Source organism: Ammospiza nelsoni, chromosome 5 (genome assembly GCF_027579445.1).
Source record: "Ammospiza nelsoni isolate bAmmNel1 chromosome 5, bAmmNel1.pri, whole genome shotgun sequence".
Taxonomy (NCBI): domain Eukaryota; kingdom Metazoa; phylum Chordata; class Aves; order Passeriformes; family Passerellidae; genus Ammospiza; species Ammospiza nelsoni.
Window position 1 is genome coordinate 65,866,972 of NC_080637.1, and position 20,086 is coordinate 65,887,057.

General features: G+C 36.9%; 1 protein-coding gene across 1 annotated transcript in view; it reads right to left on the minus strand.

The window, feature by feature from the left end:
• CCDC91 (coiled-coil domain containing 91) overlaps positions 1 to 20,086 on the minus strand; it is a 112,399-nt gene that overhangs the window by 12,640 nt on the left and 79,673 nt on the right. Inside the window, exon 12 of the mRNA XM_059472159.1 lies at positions 13,208 to 13,321. Within this exon, the coding sequence (XP_059328142.1) occupies positions 13,208 to 13,321 (114 nt within the window). The remainder of the gene's footprint in view (positions 1 to 13,207; positions 13,322 to 20,086) is intronic.

A 20,086-nucleotide genomic window follows, 5' to 3' on the forward strand; every position in this document is an offset into this window, starting at 1 on the left:
TCTGATCTCTGCACCGGGAACTCATAATAAAATCAATCAGGGTGGAACAATTGCTTCTTCTCTTTTGCAGCGTGACAGCCTTGCAGGTGCATGCCAAAAACCCTTTGCTGAGCACGGCCATCATTAACTCTCTGAAACTCTTTAGGATCCCCTTGGTGCTAAAAGAATGGTACAGCAGGGACTTGGAAAAAGCCAAGAAGCTGACCTATGACTAAGAAAATAAAACTGCAGATGATATTCTTAGCTTTAATTAATCCAAGTGATCATATTGAAATGATTAAACTTTCCATCTAGTACAAAGCAATGTAAAAAAAATTACACCAACTTAAAGATCAAATTTATAACTGCTGTTATGTTACAAAAATACCTAGTTGTACATTCTCACAAATTCTGAATCAAGAAATGACGGTGAAAAACAAATACAGTTACAAGCATATGGCTGAATTTGAAAGACAAAGACAGCAAATAATTAAGGTTTTATTTTCACAGGAATGACAAAAAATCCCCAAAGTCCTTCTCCTCCTCCTCAAAACATTTACTTACTCAGTCTAATAGAATATTAAATGTTTAAGCTTCAAAATTCAGCTGACCTAACTTTTTCACTAGGATGGCAAGATATTCGTGTTCATTTGCACACATGGATGCACAGATTTTTCTGGGGTTTGTTGTTCTTGTTCTTTTTTTTTTCCTTTAAATTACCTATTCTTAGTTAATCAAAATGTCTCTTGAAAATGCCCCTGGACAAGAGTCACAAGTTGCACTAAAAATGGCTAATCCCACACACACCTAATCAAGAACTTTGAATTTTTTTCTCTACTCAATAGCAAAACATACTTTGAGAGAGCCATAGAGAACACAAAACAACTGATCTTCAAACAGACGATCTCGTTACAATTCTCACATTTCCAGAAGCACACCGTGAAACTCTAACACTGAGGGATGATCAGGAGTAACACAGGAGAGCCTCACTTGCAGGGGGGCAGAGGTGTGTAAGGATGCTTTGCTTCCTCCTGTCACACACAGCCTTCCTGATGGACAACAGAGACTTTTGGGAGCCTCCTGTGCTTTCTTATCAAATATTTGCAGAACAGAGGGGCCCTGGGTGTCAGATCTTGCTTTTCTCTGGACCTCAGGTGGTGCCCAATCACCTGATGATGAGAAAACCACAGACAGACAGATCTGGGTGATATTAGCACAGTGCACACTGCAAGTCTTTATTCCTGTGAACACTCCACATCCACAGAGCCAGATGAATAATTGTGTGTTTGCAGAGCAAATCCAAAGTTACTCCTACAGCAATTAAGATGATACACATTGGATTAAAAACACAATACATCTCAATCACAAGAGCAGCTTTGAAATAGTGGAGTGTCCAGTCATCTCCTTGCTGAACATCATAATTCATCCTGGTTTTTTTTCCCTTTTTGGCTTTGATAGCACAATATTTTCTCAGTAATAACACCACTCGATTTCAGTTTCAGCTGGAATCTCGCCTGACTAAAGAGTACAGGCATAATCTCAGCCTTTGTAGATTAATACACTGTGGCACAAAAGGATATATGAAACAGTTTTAACTTAAGAAAAGAATTTCAAACTCTGGCAATTTTACACTGAAGTAATTGCAGAAAACCCTACAATAGGCTATGTATGTAGTTTCAACTAAATCGCTTTCATCAGCATAAATGATCACTCAAAGAGTTTGAAAATTATAATTTTGGTTATTTAACAATTTTCTTTGTATTTCAATGAAACTAAGTGGCATAGAATTGTATTTTTTCCCCCTTTCCATTTGTTAAAACCAGAGCACTGTAATTTCCAGGAAAACAAACATTTTCTTGAATGCATTATGTTTTGCTATTGAAAAGTGGCAGAAAAATGCCAAAATATCCTCTGAAGAAAAATGCCTGATAGGATCAATCAACAGAAGTACTGCATTCCTCCACAGAAGACGACTATAACTTCCTTTTAATATCAATTGATAGAAATACTACATTCCTCCACAGGAGACTATAATTTCCTTTTAATATTTGGAAACAATAATTTCAAAGCTTATAGAGACCTAAAAGTTCAGGAAGAAATGCCAGGCTCACCTCTGTATCCCCTGCAGATACATCACACTGCTCCAGGATCCTCATCCACAGAGGAGAAAAGGAGAGCCAGGTGCACCAAACTCATCTTACACTACAACATCCCATAAATCCCTGCCTTAATCCTTTGGATTTATGCTGCTCTTTGAGCTGGGTAAAGGAGCAGTGTGAAAACGCTCCTAAAACATCAATGTAAATGTTTCTTTAATCCTATTAAAGCCACAAAACAGGCCCAGCTGAAGGAGCAGGGAACTGAGCTGAGGAACTCTCAGTGACCCCATCTCCAGAGGACTCTCTATTTGCACTGACCTGTTGGTCACAAGTTCAGATGTCCTGACACCAGGTGGATTCAGGACATCACCGTGGGGACCCCTGGGACACACTGGATGGGGGTGATCTCTGCAGTAACACAAAATTTTGCACTGGTACCTTGCGGCAGCAGAGTTATTAAAATAGCTGATGCACAAACACAAGATAGGACTAAATATTTTTGAATTCTTGTTGCTTTACACAGAAATTTATGTTCCCCAAACACAACACTGAATTCCCAAATGAATTCAGCCCAAAATGATACAACTTCATCGCTTTTCTTTAAAAGTCAGAAGAAGGGGGAAAAGTTGAAAGGAAAACACTCAAGGTGACACCACACTTTAAAAACTGGGAAACTGGTCTGTTAAAATGTGTTGGTGGTAACGTTTAGGGTTTGGACTCCCATTAATGGGGCCCCAGGGAAAATATAAACACTCTTTCTGAAATTAAATCTTGAGTTTGCCCACCGCAGTCTTGTTTTCAGCTTCAGCTGCTGGCACGTCAGCCTGCAATTGAGGCCTTGCATCAAATGCCAAGCAAAACATTCAGCAACAAGAATGGTAATGACACCCTATTTTGTTCTAAGGCACATTAAAATATAGCAAGTATTATAAAAAAAAAAAAAAGGCAAAAAAATCACTCATTTGAGATTAATAACATTAAAGAAACTGATTTTCATAACCTCTCTCACTTGCACTTGTCTTCAAATAATAAACCTTCAGAAGAAAGCTGTGCTTGACTCCTGAAATCAAACACACTTGCAAAACAGTAACACATATCACAGTTCTGATAATAACTGCCTAAGGGCATAAGCTTTACCTACAAGAGCTCAAAACTAAATTCCCTGGTTTTGATGCATGATTTTGCAAGTGACTTAACAGGAATGGATCAATAATTGGAAGTCACTAATTTGTAACATAAATTCCTATCCACAGAGATATGACAAGCTAATATAAGAACTCTGTCACTGGAACACCTCCTACCAGCATCTCTTTAAGTTATCCCTTGTATTCCCAAATTATTTTCCTAAACACTGTGTTCAAGGTGAGATCGTGTGGCTCCAGCTATTAGTTTTTCACTCTCTCTCTCTCTCCCAAATCTCCAGCCTTCTGCAATCTCTTTATGTAGATGGATCTGGAGTAAGGGATGCAATATAAAGTACAGCCTCTGTTCCAGGTAAGGGATTGGGATCTCTTTCCTGAGAGGGGAATAGTCAGCCCTGCCCATCCTAATCCCAGGATCTGATGTCTCATGATGCATAGGAACTATCCCCAATGTGGGAAAAATTGCAGTCTGGATCTACAAGGGATATATGGAGCTTCTAATATAAACACTGCTCTAAGACACTCAATCCCTGATGTGAATCTGGGTTGAAAACTGATCTGACTCAGAGAGCAGATTGTACCCATGACTCAGACCAGGGATTAACAATAATTTACCTGTCATGGGTAGGGAATTTGAAGAAGCTGCCAATTTACCAAGGAGACAGAGGAAAGGGTGCACCAGGAATTGGTACAGGGACTTGTTCCTCCACTAACACACAATGTTAACTTGAATAATATCAGATACAACATACTCTAGCCTGCTACCCAATAAATGAAGTGAATTCCAAGCTTTACCTTTAAAATCAGCCCCTCAGTGTGAATAACAAAGTGAGACCAAGCACCTGTCAATTCTTGGCTTAACCAACAGCATTGTGTAGAAACCCTGCACTGTTATTTGCAGGCTGAATGGATTTCTTTAATCAGAGGGTGGTGGGACACTGGAGCAGGCTGCCCAGAGAATCTGTGGATGCTCCATGCCTGGAAGTGTTGAAGGCAGGGCTGGATGGTGCCCTGGGTCAGTTGGAGGTGTCCCTGCCCATGGTGGGGGGGTTGGAGCCCAACATGACCTTCCAGGTCCAAACCAAACCAAACCAAACCATTGTGAATCCATGATTCAGGTCTGAAAGCAGCAGATTTGTGTGTTTGATGTACTACCCCTGGAATAAGGAATTAGAAAGAGGGCAGATCCTTATGATAGTTCTAAGCTAGAGCCAAAATTGGTTGCAGCAGACTCATTTAAACCATGCAAGCACATCAGTCCTCAACAGGAATCACATCAGCACTCCTGCTGGAACCATAAAGTCAACCATAAATTTAAAAAAACCTGAATATTAGATGTAATAACCTGCAGTAACTGCAATACCAGTCTAGTTACTGAAGTTAATGTAGTACTATATGGGAACAGTTCTTTTCTGTTCAAGACATTTGCAAGTAATTTAGAGGCCTTCCAAAGCAATAGTTTCACAATCACATGGAGTACTTTTCTGAAAGGCAGGTATAGGGGTTTCTTATTTTATTTCCATTCATCATCATGTCAGTTGTGTAACTATCTACTTTATTAGAAATAAAATAATTGAGCAAATTTACTTAATAGAAAATAAATACTGGATGTGCACAGTTGAAAAAAATTAGGCAATTTAAGTAAAGCAAAAGCGGCAATTTCTAATCCAAATGAGATTAGCACCCAAAGAATCTGAGCTCTTGGGTTTAAAGCCACATTAGGATTCACTTTTCAAGAGGAGATTTTGTGAGTTGCAATGGTTACTGCCAGTAGATGTATCACAAAAGGAGTTACCATCATGCATGGAAACACAGAGAGGAAAGCAAAGGTGCAGTCAACAACAGAAGGTTTAAGGACTTCTCATCTAAATAGAGATGTTACCCATAAAATTAAAGTCTAGAAAGCATCCAATTCAATAATTTCAGGAAAGACAAAATATAGATAACCAGTAGTTGAAGTCTGTGTCAATTCTCAGTTGGACAGGAAGCTAAACTGCTGTTTAAAACACTTTTTAATTTTAAAAATTTGCTGTGATTGCAGTTAGGACAATAAGCATGAGGATTGGTGTATGGGTAAAATGAAAATGGGTCCAGACTCCTGACACTTCCTCAGTGGCAGAAACACCAATTACATATACAGATTTTTCTACAACAATAAAGTCACCTTTGAGAGTAAGAAATTAAAAATCAATAGCAAGAAAAAACATGGGTTTTTTTCTGTTTGATAAGAGGGGCCAATAAGCCACAGTTATTTCCAATTAAACTGATGTTTGAAGGTGTTTTCTGGTAGTAATATTGTTTTCAAATCCCTTTTTACAATCACAGTCAGTTTCAGCCACCAGACAGACATCTTATTTCTCTTCTGCTGTACTGACCTTCCTCCTTAGTTTGATCGAATTCTTACTACAAAAAGGGTTATAAATTACAAGGTCTTTATAATGACTACATGACCTATATGATAACTAAGGCATTTATGCCAATATTGTAAAGGACTAAAATTTTATTTCAACTGCGGCACTTGAAATGTAAAGGGAGAACTTTTAGTCAGGTTTGTTTAAGGAAAACTTAAGAAAATTGACGATTTTCTGTGATGGTTCTGATGGATGAATCAGAGTAACTATGCTGATGTGCACACATCTTCTCATAAGGTCAGATTTCAGGAGTGAATTACAGACAATTCTTCAGACAATTTGAAAACCCAAATGAATTTGCAGCAGCCTCTCCTCCACAAGGCGGATAAATCTAATTAAACTTGAGTTTCATGTATTCTTTTTCAATCTTTACCTTAAATAACTAAACATAAGATATTAGTTTTCATCATAAAATCTTCTCTTAAAATATCAAAGAATGAGGAAATTGCACAGAAAATACTTCACATTTTAAAGAAAAAAAAATCTACATAGATAACAGGGGTTATAGCAATTTTAAAATAGATCATCTTCCACAATCTGTATTGGTAAAGGTGCTTTCACAATAGATTTATACAGGCTTTGCTGCTAAATGAAAAAATCAAACATAAAACCCCCAAGAAGTTCTAAAAGTGCATTCATAATAAATCAGATCTGTATGATTATATTTAATTATGACACATAGCAGGTGCCACTTGAAAAACCCCTAAAATGGGATTTTTTACCATAACCAACCCCAAAAGTCAGTGTATCAGTTAGAAGCCTACTCAAAAGGTGGAAATAAAGGTTTACTTGTTTCCTTCAGACAAAACAAGCATACAAAATACACTCCATAAACACAGTATGCTATTAGAAATAACCCTGAAAAATAAGGATAACCATGGAGGAAATCACCAGTTTTAATCTGAATTGCAGTCAGATTATGTCAGATATGTCCTGCTGTCTTGGATATAACTTCATCACTATTTTTGTTCCCTTCAAAAGCATTGTGACTACACTGCATCTCTGCACTGAATGAAATGCACAATTCCCCTTTCAAGGAGTAAATACTTGTTGCACTGCAGAATAATCCCACTGAAAGTGGGGAAAGGTTTGACTTGCTCTTGCCTGGAACAAACTGACCTTCTATAAAGGTGTTTTATCATGGTAAAACAGTATTTTCCAAATATTCCAAGTCTTTTTCAGAAAAGAGCAAAAACAACTCTGGTTCTTCTGGTTATGTGGCAAAGAGCCAAGCTGCCTGTCCTGGCACATCCCACACATCCCTGGGATGAGCCTGGAATTCTGTTTTCTAAAAAGCACCTGTATTATTACCAAACTAAAGGGGTAATTCCTCTATGCAAAAACAGAAGAGAAACTTGTTGGATTTTTTTTTTTTTTTTTGCTTTCTTGGGAGACATGGCTTATATCATCTTGCCAGTGATTCTTAAATATAAATACTGTGGTTGAAATAGGCCCTTATTTTCTGTAATGTCAGAAGTAATTATCTATTAAACACAAAACCCCCAAAAGTATCTCTTTGGCTATTCTCAATTCTGCAGTATTTTGGTAAACATTAGTCAGAGGAATGTTTAGCTCTGTTTTCTTCTAAAGGTTATGAGGCACAGCTGCACAAATCATATGGGAGCACACAGTAGTACAGAGAGCTTTGTTATACTGGTGACATCTCTGCTCTCAGAATCCGACCCTTAAATCAGGATGGGAGTGCATTTATGGCAAGTGTCTGACCTTCAGGGAAACAGGGGCTGCATTAAAAACAGATCTGTCATTCCAGTGATTACTCAGGCCCCAACACGCAGTTTTTTTCCTGACAGGCCAAAATATGTCCTTTAAAGCCAGCAAGAGCTGTGTACAATTAGCAGACAAAAGGTGACCGATTAATGTCCTCAGCTTTGCTGTCAGAAAACAAGCAGAAGATTTTCTTGAGGGGAGATGGATGTCAGTGTAAATAGGAAAAATTAAAATTTGCTTGTTGGCTAGCTAATCACCTCATGAAGTGAATCTTTGTGATTTAGAGAAGTTCTTTAAATAACCTATTCAGCACAAGATTTGTTTGGTAGAAAACTTTTCCTCTTGCAGCTTACTCTCTCCTTTGTATACCAACTTCAAAAATTATTTTTATCTCTATACAGCTAATGGTCACAAAAATTAATTAGGCATAATAATCTAGATCACTTTTTTGACTGCTAAAAATACATAATAAATAAATAAAATATATTGAATTAATATTTTAAGTATTCAATTGGAGTGAATAGGCAGTAAAGTACTGAACCATGACATTTATAAACACCTTGCAACCTGCACCAACCTGAATATTATAACAGAATACTTCTGTAAACCTCTATTCTACAAGACTTCCTAATATTTGTGTGATTTTGTAAATAACAAGGCTTAGTTTTTAACAAAAGGTTTTGTTGAAAGTTTTAACATTTGCAGATTATGTTCAAGAACCCAGAACATTGTCCAAGTATGAAAAAATAAGAAGCAGAGCAGAGAATTTCCTTTCTAACAACAAATAATTGGATACAGATCTCAGTTTGAAGTACAATAATGATCAATCAATTGCCTTGATCATCAGAATTTTTATGAGACACCTGAAAATATAAAGCTCCACCAGAATTCTCTGGGTGACATTCTGGTCTGTATAGATGTCCCCTGACAAACAGAAATGCTTGCTTAATTCAGTATTACTTACATAGCTTTCAATATTTTAATTCACTTATTAGAAAAGAAAATGTATCGAGTTAGTTTGTGTCTTTTACTTCCTATCTGCAAATTAATTTTAAAAAATCTCAGCCAGTCATATAAAATTTAAATATATTTCAGGAATTGTCTTCATAGAACAGCAGGAGTTACAGAAAACTGCACAATATCTGTAGGTTCACAGTATAAACACAAAGAAAAGGCCAACACATAGCCTCAAAATAATATTAAGAAGCAAGGAAATTAATATACTGCAATAGTGATATTATTCTATTCAGATATTGCTTAGCTGCTATTTTACTATTTATTTTCCAGCTTATTTTCAGTTCAGAGAGGAAGCATTACTCTCTCAAGTCAGCTGGCTTGGCTTCTCTCAGACCCGTGGATTCTGAAAATTCACCTTAGTACCTTGAAGTAATTCTTGTCTTTCCATCTCCCTGGGCCATCAGGTGCAGGCAGCACCTCCTTCACATCCTGGACCAGGGAGAGGAGACAAAATGCAACCAGAGGATGAGGGAAAAGCTGTGATCTGGAGCCCCCTTTGCACAGGGAATTATCACACATCTCCTTTGCTCACATATCTGCAATGCTTGCAGCACACCTCCAAAATTTCAGTCAACCTTGGAACCGCAAACAACAAATGTGAAATTTCCTTGGAGCTCTTACAAATTGCAATTTGGGAAAAAGCTTTGTTTATATCCACTTACTTCAGCATCAGCCAATGAAGCAAACTGTTTTAGTAAATGGGCCAAAGCCCCATGTGAAGTCTATAAAAAGTGGAGCAGGCATAGACCCAGCCTGTCTTTTTACTCCTAACAGAGCAGCATGTGCCCATTAATCAGAATTTAACCAAAAATACTGCAGAAGCAATGCAGTTGTACAGGTCAGGGAAGGGCACTGTTATGCTTCTCTTTTGTAGCCCAGGGATCAGACTTTGGGAGATCTAATCCTAAACCAGAATTTACAAGGCATTAGGCTCTACTCCTTGCTCTGATGCCCAGGTAACAAACACAAACATGGATGTACACACCTACACTTGAGAGCCTATATATGTACAGACATGTACATTTATTCCACCACATCAGCAAGATGTTTGAGCAAAATAAAACTATTAATCCTTTAAAAATTCTAGTGCTTTTTTTATACTGAACGCTTGTGGAGATATTTCCTTATACAAGGTAGTTCAGCTCTGGGGTTTTTTTAAAGGATTAATAGTTAACAATTAATGCAAAAAGCTGGCAAACACTTCCTGCATGAATGGCAAACACTAAGGCAGAGCCTGAGGGGCTGGAATGTGCCAATTAGTGCCAATTGGGGCAATTAATGTGCTGGGGCTCCTCACAGGGCTGGGTGCTTCCAGAGCACTCAGGTGATCAGAAACCACACTGCAGAGCCAGAGGTTACAGCATGGTGAACATCAGGCAACCCAAGACAGTACTGATAAATAGGGTCTGTGAATCTTGAGCTTACATCAAAACAGATGGACTTTGGATACTCAAGGACAAGTGCTTCTTTACTCAATTCTAACCAAACTGAAAGATTTTGCTTCCCTCTACATCTGTGTCTCAGACAGAGCTCTATGGCACATGATATGCATTGAATCCAAACAAAAAATAACATTTATTTGTATGACAGAAGTGAAAGCAGTGGCTTGCCTCTTAGCCCCACTCAGTGCTGTCCTGGATTGCCAAGCAAATTGTATTCTATTTGCCATCTGGATGGCAGCTGTCTTCTGCCCACTAAATGGGCAGTTTTCCTTATCTCTTCCACAACCACTCCTCCCTTTGGGGAGACATCTACTGATAAGGGGCCATTGAATGCCACTGATTGACAGATAAGAATTACAGAATCCCATTGGGAGATGCCCCGCCCAGAGGGAGGAGCCAAGTATTCCCACCTGGATATGATCTGGAGATTCTGGAACACCAGCACAGCTTCTCCACTGGATTTCCCAAAGGAACAGCTGCCTCTTTCACTTCCAAAGACTACAGCCTTCTACAGGATCCCTGCTCCAACAGAACCACACCTGACACTGCAGGAGTTCTGCAGCCACAATTCCAATGGGACTGCTACCAGCACCCTGACCCACAGGGTGTCAGGTTGTGTTCTGACTCTGTCAGTGTTGTTTTGTATTACTGCATTGTTTATTTTATCTTTTTATTTTCTCCCCTAATAAAGAACTGTTATTCCTGCTCCCATTTTTTCCTGAGAGCCCCTTAATTTAAAATTTATAACAATTCAGAGAGAGGGAGTTTACATTTTCCATTTCAGGGGAGGTTCCTGCCTTCTTTAGCAGACATCTGTCTTTCCAAACCAAGAAAAGTGGCTTTTTATCTGTGTGCTACCCTTCACCTCTGTCCCCTCACTCATTGTTTTGCCTTCCTGATATTTATTGCAGATGAAGGCAAAGGAAGACTACACAGTCAAATATGCCTTCAGGCAATTAATAAAGATAACTTTCTGCACATAGGTGCATGGACCTTTGCTGGGGAAAATAATTCTGCCTAACATGTATTTGAATTTGACTCAGGTGGATTCTTCAAGGTGTTACAAAAGTTGAAATAAATCTCTACAAGTTTGGTAGCTATGAAAAATGTATTTGAACAGACAGGACAGCCTGACTCCAGTTTAGTTTTGATGCCTGCTTTGGAATGGTGGTGGCTATGAGATAATCATGACATAACAAACAGTTAAATTCCTGATTGAAATTTCCTTCACATCTTACATATCCCCATTCTTAAGGTGTTAGCTATGGCAACAATAAAAAAAAATTCTACTATAAAAATTTTCATTTATTATAGAACAGATGAAATAAAACTAAGACTGCAGCATAAAATTAGAACTGCTGCCAACATAGTGCAATATATCCGTAAAAACCTGAGTTCATATGCCATAGTTACAATGCATGCCATATCTTCCTTTATTGTATGAAAATACCTGTTTCAATCAAATTTTTTTTTTCTTTTTTTTCTCTCTTTGTTTTAGCTTTAGTGTTTTTTTTTTTTTGAAGGTGGAAAGACGTGCCAACAAATTCTCCCCTAGCTTTGGTGACTTTTTTGGCTTCAATACAGAGGAAGTTACATTTATTCTTGTCAGCATTTTAGCATGATGCTATTGTTGCTTTTTGTTAAGCAACTTTCTCCTAATTCAAATAATCCCCTGCTAACCAGGTACAAATACTGCTGTGCCAATGGTTTGGAGGGTTCTACAAGCAGATTTTTAAAACAATCATGACACAGAGTGCCCACTACCTTTGCAAGTCTGTACCTGGGACGCCCCTGTCAATCATAAAAACCCAGAAAATCTCTCCAAATCCTAGACAAGGCACTTTCCCCGAGTTCTTTCCAGGAATTCCTTACATAAGCTGCTACCTCTTAGCACAGTCCATAAAGTATATTTATACTCTTACAGGTGTATGAGTTTTGACCATTTCCTCTGCCGCCTATGCAATTATATAAAAACTATTATGTTACATGATTTGGAGTTAAACAAGTCTTTCACTTCCAACCTGAATATAGACAATCTTTATAAATCTTATGCCAGAAAAATCTAGTTCTCCTTATGCATGATTTTTTAAAAAATTAATGCATATGTGTCAACTGATCAGAAAGAGAAAAAGGTTGGCTGAAATATTTGAATATGCTCTGTGAAATGAATTTATGCTCTACCAGATAAACCAAAGATTTTGTTTCTTTGAAGGTGATATTTTCATATATATCTGCACTGGAGGCCTTACTGACCCATTCATTTATGACACTTATGATAAGTAAGTTATTTTAATAGTAGACCGACTTTTACCTTCCCCACAGCTTATCCTTCATAAATAATTGACTTCAGATATGCTCAAACATCCTTATGGATCATGTTTTGCACTGGATTCTGTTTAAATTGTCTTTCCAAATCAAACAAATCCTGCTAAAAGGAAATGTCTCCACACACAGCATAATGGAAGGAACTCACCCAACTGCAATCCTAACTACCAGCAGAGTGAAACTTCTGGAGGTAAATCCTATTACCCATAGTATTATTTAACCTATAAAAGCAGGGAATATAGAAGCAGAGGCCAATCTCATTATTTCTACTTCCTTCTCAGGACAACATTTCCCATTAGATTCAAGCTGAGTGATTTTGTTTATTGAGAATACTGAAATCTGATCTCAGGCTGCTACTGCCCTATGAAAGAGGTTTTTAAAAATTATTTTTTGCTCATGTTTTTATAAAGAGCTTCAAAGGGGAGAAGTGTGTTATTTTTTTCTCCTCCTACTGAGAGCAAATCAAAGTCCCTTGAGCTACATTTTACTGTTTATACACAAGCATTAAACTGCCAGGATATAGCATGAATAGAACATCTGAAAACAACTTTCAGAACATTGCAACATTTCATAACAAGACCAATGCACTGACTATAAATCACACTTAATAGAATACTAGTACATTTTCAGGTTCTCATATAATATGGGTTGAGAGGAAAAAATTAATGGCCTTTGTGTGCATAAAAACTGCACAATAAAGTTCATTTGTGAGCATAAAATAACACCTGTTATTTGTACTGAAATGTTTTCTATGATCTGAGCTCAGATCACAATTTAAATCTGATAGCATTTATGCCCCATCTTAATGGTACTTTATGTAATAAGAAATGCTATAAAATTTAACTGAACCATTAATGTCTGCTTTTCAGCTTGTGATGGACTTAAAAGTCTGCAAATATATATGAAGGTATCATAATAACAAATTGTTTGAAAAAATGAGTGAAAGATCTGAAGACCTAACTCCTGATTCTGTTTTCCTGTGAATTTCAAGAGAGGTCTGAGGTTTAGCAAACTTCATCAATTTATCAGTTCATGATGAAACCTATTATCCACTGGTAACTCACCCTCTTCTGCTCTTTCATGTATTCCATCAGTTCCTCTGTTGTCCTTTTTACTGCTTCTTCAATTGCCTTTTCACTTCGTTTCTGCTCCTCCAGTAATGCTTCCTTGACAAGTTCCTTTCCAAAAGAAAAGCATGTAAGTGTACATGAAAAAAATAAAAGTCACAAATGTGATTAAAGATCATCTCTTTTCCTCCTGCTAAATTTTTATTGCCTCTGCATTCATTTCCCAGTTATAGCTATCGTACATGTATTTATCAAAATCGATAAATTCAGTACTAAAGGGTAAATAAGAGAGAGGGGGAAAAAAAGAGAGAAATAATCACTTTAAAGCTATATTAATAGAAACACAATGTTCCCTGGGAGCAGAAAATAATAAAGCAATTCAGGTTTTACCTTCCATCAGGAGCAGGGTTGGCAGGGATTTACCAGTTGTTGTTATCAGGTCAACAACAAGTCAGCTGGAAGAGCCCTACAAGATCATCTGCTCCAGCTGCCTGAGCCCTTCTGGGCTGCCCAAGAATTAAATTATTAAGGGATTCTCCAAAAGCCATTTCTCAGTAGAGAAAGCCAGGAACCACTCCTTAAAACATCCCTGTCACCTGCAGTATTTGGTTAAGGAAACAAATTGCTGGGCTAAAGTCACAAAACTGTCCCAAAACTGAAGTCCCAAAGCTTCCCAAAGCCACTCATGGAATAAGCATTGACATTATTAATCCAAGTGTTCTGTTCCCAAGATTCAGGAGAACAAAATGACAAGACACAGATCCCTATAAATCCCGAAAATGTAACATTTTCAGAAAGCAAAAAAAGCACCCAGTAAAAGTAATCCAATGATCTTAAATGATTTTTCAGGGAGATCAAGAGGAAGATGGAGATTGCCTCAGAAATCAGGGAGAAATTGGCAATTCCTATGCCTTTGTTCTGGACATTCCAAATTGGAAGAAACAGAAGCACTAGTGGTGCACCTGAAGAATTAAGCAGGAAATGGAAAAAACCTCAGTGGTTTAACCAGGAACACAACATGACTTCTAGTGTATTTATTCACATACATGATTTATGATTTTTTCTTAAATTTTTGAATCAAAACTTTTAGAAAATCAAAGGTAAATATAAATGGATTCCTTATTACTCTTCACTGGTTAGACATAACACTGCACTACCCACAAATTTGTTTACAGGCTTGCTTGACTGCAGAGCAGTACAGACATTTTATGATACATATTTACAGCTTGGGTTTGGGGGAGTGGGGAAGGTTGGCTGGAGGACAGGTGGAGTTCTAAGGTTTTGGAAATACAAGATATTTATGAAGTTGTATAATTCATCTGTATATTTAAGTGGCATTTTACAATAAGCTATTAGTGTACAAAATGAATAACCCCCCCAAATTGGATCAAACTAATTTTTTTTTAAAGAAGTCCCTTCAGTGGAAGTTATTCAACTGAAAAAGAAGGCTCTATTTCTTACCTTTAGTTGTTTGCTCTATTTCAGCCAAAATGGAATAGTTTCTGCAAAACTACACTTTCGCTATTTTTATAGCAGAAAAAGTCTAAAATCCCAAATTTAAAATGTGTAACTATGTAGTCCCCACTGTTCCAGAATGCAGTACACATGAAAATCAGTTGTGAAAAGTGATTATGAATTTTTTTCTATTTTAATTCAGTTTACCAAAGAAAAATCCCAAGAAAAAGGTTTCTTTCACTACAGAACTCTGGCAAGACTAACAGAAAAAGTAGCAGAAAATTACATATTACAGAAATATGCTGTTCTTATAATTATATTTTCATGACAGTTTAATTTGTCAAAAGGTCCCAAAATACTGTCTTCTGTTAGAATGGACAAAAATCCCATAACCTATCCCATTAAACTCTTCAAAGCAAATTACAGAACTGATAAACTGCTGTATCTAAACATCTAGAAAATTTTACACCCATAAAATACTTGCAATCAATTGATGTTAAGTATCCTAAATATGATACTCGAAACACTACATAGTCCAAATAAGTATTTGGACTATAAATTCTAAACAAAAACACAATTAAATTCTACAAGTCTGTTAATAAAATGCAAGAAAACAGAAACCCCTAGCAATACCCTTATGGAACACTAGTTCATTGCACTGATATTAAAAAAGTAAAATTGGAAAGAATTCTTTTTAATTTCTGCTGGTATTGGCACAAGTCCCCAGGGCTGTGGTTAGATCACCATCCCTGGAAGAATTTTAAAAACATGTAGGTGTGGCACTTGGGGACATGAGTTAGGGGTGGCCTTGGCAGTGTGAGGTTAACAGAGGGACTCAGTGATCTTAAGGGTCTTTTCCAACCTAAGTGATTCTAGGATTCATCTACTGTCGCAGATATCTTCTATGAAAAATCCTTTCCTTAGGATTTTTCCTCCTGAGAAGCTGATGGACCTCAGGAACAAAATGTAAACATTGGTTATCTGCTGCTGTGGAATGCAACAGGTGCATCTGTGATTGGCCCATGTTGGATGTTTCTAATTAATGGCCAATCACAGTCAGCTGGCTCAGACAGAGAGCCTGAGCCACAAACCTTTCTTATCATTCCTTCTTTTTCTACTCTTAGCTAAACTTCTGATGAAATCCTTTCTTCTTTTAGTATAGTTTTATTATAATATATATCATAAAATAATAAATCAAGACTTCTGAAACATGGAGTCAGATCTTCGTCTCTTCCCTCATTTAAAAACCCCTGTGAACACCATCACAATCTACCACATTCTAGTAAACCAAGTTAAGTGCTGCTGAATCTTCCCAAATTATAAATCATTCTCTGTTTCAGACACTGATCGCCTCCTGTTACCACCTGAAAGTCATCTCAACACTTATGTCACCAGACAGATCCTGTGGCCACCAGACAGGCCAATCTCATGTGACTGCACAAAAAGACTCCTGCTTTCATGGGCTTCATCCCAGCCTTTGGATTTACCAGGCTGCTGGCAGCTGCCCACAACACTTTCGATTTGTTGGGTTTTTTTCTGTGATTAATCACAGGATGAATCATACAGATCATGTTTCTCTGAGATCCCAATATCTGTTTCTCATCTGAGCTGAAATGTTACCCTGCTGACCGGATTCAGGAGAAATGAGACAATTCCATAAAACACACAGCTTTCTGCACAGGTTATGTCTTAAAAAACATAACCCTACAACCTCTGACAATGCTCCTGAACTGGCTGATGTGGTTTGCACTGTCCCATACCTGCAGTTCAAAATGGGCAAACATAGAGTCCTGTGAAACAATGACACTCTTTTGAGACTATGAAAAGATAGCTTTGCTGTGATATCAATAAATGGGAAGAAAACCCTTTTACTCAGTTCAGAAAACTTCAAAGAGCCAACACTGCACAATAGTTCCCTAGTCAACTCAGTCCTTTCCTTTTGACCTTAATCATTGATATTAATTTTTCCTTCTGTGACAAGAATCCTCACTTCTTTTATATGACCTTTCACTAAGTGCTCTCCCCTAGGTACTCAGACACTGTCTTTGCTCTATTTTTGTCATTAGAGTAAATTATCAATTAATATAAATGTATTTAAATTCAGTTATTACCTATTACTGTTGAACAAAGCCTTAGCTGCAGGTACACTCTCTCAGCATGTGTCTACTTTTCCTTCATCTCTTTGCTCTTTCCTCTAATGCTATATCCACCTTTAGATTCTATCCTAACTTAGATTTTGGTTGCAAAGGCAAAAATTGTCCCTTATTTAATCTTTAACTAGAATGGGTAGAGCGTTATTTGAGCCTTAGTGCTATTTTAATAGACTCAAGAAAATGGAAAAACCCAGTTTCCTGTAAGAAGGTAAGGAAGAACACTCCACAAAATGGCTCTTGAGGTGCAATTCCTCTCTCTCTTCTCTTTATTTTTTTTACATATTTGATCAGTGCCTGGAGTACCAAGTTATAGTCACAAAATTGGCTTTGTTACGTGACTCTCTATACATGTGCTTGAAATGACACCAGTCAGAAGATTAAGAATACCTAATCAAAAATAAAATACAGATATTCAAAAACTCAATTGACAAATCACATTCAACCATGTATTAGAAATGACAACCACACAAACACAAGATATAAATCCGTATGAAGACAGAAAGAAAAAGCAGTGTACTTGATACACCAGAGAACTCCAGACAGTATTTAAAAAATAAAACAAGCCATATGTTGCTTTGCAATTTTATAGGAAAATTCTTTTGTTTCCACACAAGGATCAGGTGGTAGCACTAAACTTTATCTAGGAAATGCAACCACAGACTGCAATGTTAGTGGTTTTTCAGAAAATAGTAACCCTCAAATTATAATGTCTGTGGTTACAAACTACTACAATCTACTTCTGAACTCAGACATGGTTAAGGTCTGTGTGCTGTGAACTGTTCCTTTTCCAGACTTTGCAAGCATATTAAAAATAAACTCATCTAATGGCAGGGATCTCTTTCCACTCAGTCCTACTGAGCTGTGTCCTTCCTCACACATTCAAGATTACACAGAATTTTCTTCTAATGTGTCTCTGCAAACACTGGCCACACTAAAGTTTCTGCAAGATGGTGGAAAAACAAGAAGAAAGTAAAACTGAAAATAATGGTTTGCTGCCTTCTTGAGAGAAATGTAAGCACACACTCCTACTTGAAGCTGAACAATAAAGGCAAGAGGAAGAGGAGAAGAGTTCCTTTGAAGAGCAAGTTCTTCTCCAGCACATTGTGTGATACCATGTTATCAGACTATTTAGTTAGGAATGGGATATAGAGGAAAAAACCCCAACAACTCCTTGTATGAGTCCACAAAATACTGAACATAAAGAGCAATGTTACAACAGCCCAGGCCTGTTACTGAAAAAACATTTTGTCTTCCAAAGATTAGCACTGACCCAATCAAAATCCTATGGGGTCATAAAAAGTTATTTCTGAAATTACATTAAGAAATGTGTCACTTTGCTAAGTACTTCAGAAACAGAACAAAGGGAATATTTCAAATTCTGACTCCTCCACAGGACTCTGCAACCCTTGTAAAAGATGAAAAAAATAACAAGTGGACAAAGAGAGATTGATAAACATCATAGTTTGTATTCCCTTAACTGACAATGCACTCAAAGCTCTGTATATCATAAACACAAAGAGCTTTGAGGATAAAGAAAAATTAAATTTCAAGGAAGTTAAGCTATTATTGCATCATGTTAAAGCCCTCCATAGTAAAAAAAAAATCATAGAAGAAGGGCAAGCAATGCCAACACAGGTAAAAGTTGATCTTCTGGTAACAAATACTATAAACAGAGTGATTAATGAGGAAAAAGAGACAACAGCAAACCCTGAAACAGAGGCACAAAGCAGTTTATAGCCTATTTAACAGCAAAAGTGTGATGGAGTAAAGGGCTGGAAAGTTGAACAAGTAATTATAGCAGTATTTACAAAGGAGAGAAAGAATATGCATTAATATAAAAAAAGGAAAAGTGGGAGCTTTGAAGATTGAACCTTATATGAAGATTGTACCTTTCTTTTAGATATGATATTTAATCTCTTACAGATAAAATGCCAATGTGTGCTGTAAACAAAAAATTATATTTACAATTAGATCTGAAACAAAACCATGATACACTCCAGAGCAACAAGCAACAGGGTTTGTCTTGAGGGTGCAGAAAGTGTTTAGGAAGTGAGTAAGGAAAAAAGAAAGACTAAGAAACCTTAGAGTGATAGTGGTGCATTTATAAAGAGACAACACAGAGATTTATCAGGGTTTTCATTGTGTAGAGAAATAGCTCACAAAGGGCCCATGGAGGAAAAAGTGAGTTAGGCTTCAAAATTTTATATGAACCAAGAGGCAATCTTGTACAGAACAAATTTATTGGACAATGAAAAGACAAGACAGATGTATAATACCATAGATTTCCTCTTTTCCCCTTACAATGTCCACCAAAAAATTCCTTCAATACCTACTCAATTGATGCATGAAAAAAAGTGAATTGGTTTTTTACAGATTACAGGGTTAAGAAAGGGCCATTCAATAGCTAATAAATCTGACTGAAAGTTAGAGTGGGAAATAACCTTTTGGAAAACCTTTTTTTCCTTCTTAGTCCTTACAACCTTCTCAAATGCAGGGCAGTGGGGAAAAATATTTAGACAAACAGTAAATTTCAACAAGAATTAAACAGCTAGTTTTAGCACTTGTAGAAAAGAAACAAAAGCCAGATCCTTAGGAACAAAGGCAACAGCTCCATGTTTTTATTTACATATCTTTTATTCCCTTACACAACACTGGGTATGGAAATCCTTGAGAATTTCAATACCAAGTTCCTTCAGGCTTGCCAAACTACTACCAAAAGCACTGCCTCAAGTAGATGAGAACCAAAAAAAGTTTTGATAATGTAGCAGGTAAGGAGCCACTCAGTCCTTAGGATTTGGTTAATCTACACATTTTTATTTTAGGATTTAGGTGTTTAATATATTTTTATTGTACCTTCTAAGCAATGGCATATGCTGCTATTCATAAATCCATGAAAATGAATTAAAAACCATTTAAAGAATAAATTCTTTTTCAACTATCTAGATGTTTGCCAGTAAAATTGTATTAATGCTTTCTAAGACCATAGATTACAAATGTAGTGCTCTGCAAAGAACACCACAACATGAACCTTCAGAAGTGTGAACAAACTCAATTGTCTTTAATTCTTAAAGACTTACTCAGCAAAGACCACTGAAAAGTTCCTTTTTTTCTTTTTTTTTTTAATAAGTGTTTCAGTTAGCTTTTCTTACAAAAATATTTTTTCTTTGTATATCTCAGTATATCTCAGTTGTGGTTTGGCTGAATGAGACACCACAGCCTCAGTTTTCCTGAAATACTTTCCCATTGGTAAGATAATTTTGCCTTACTG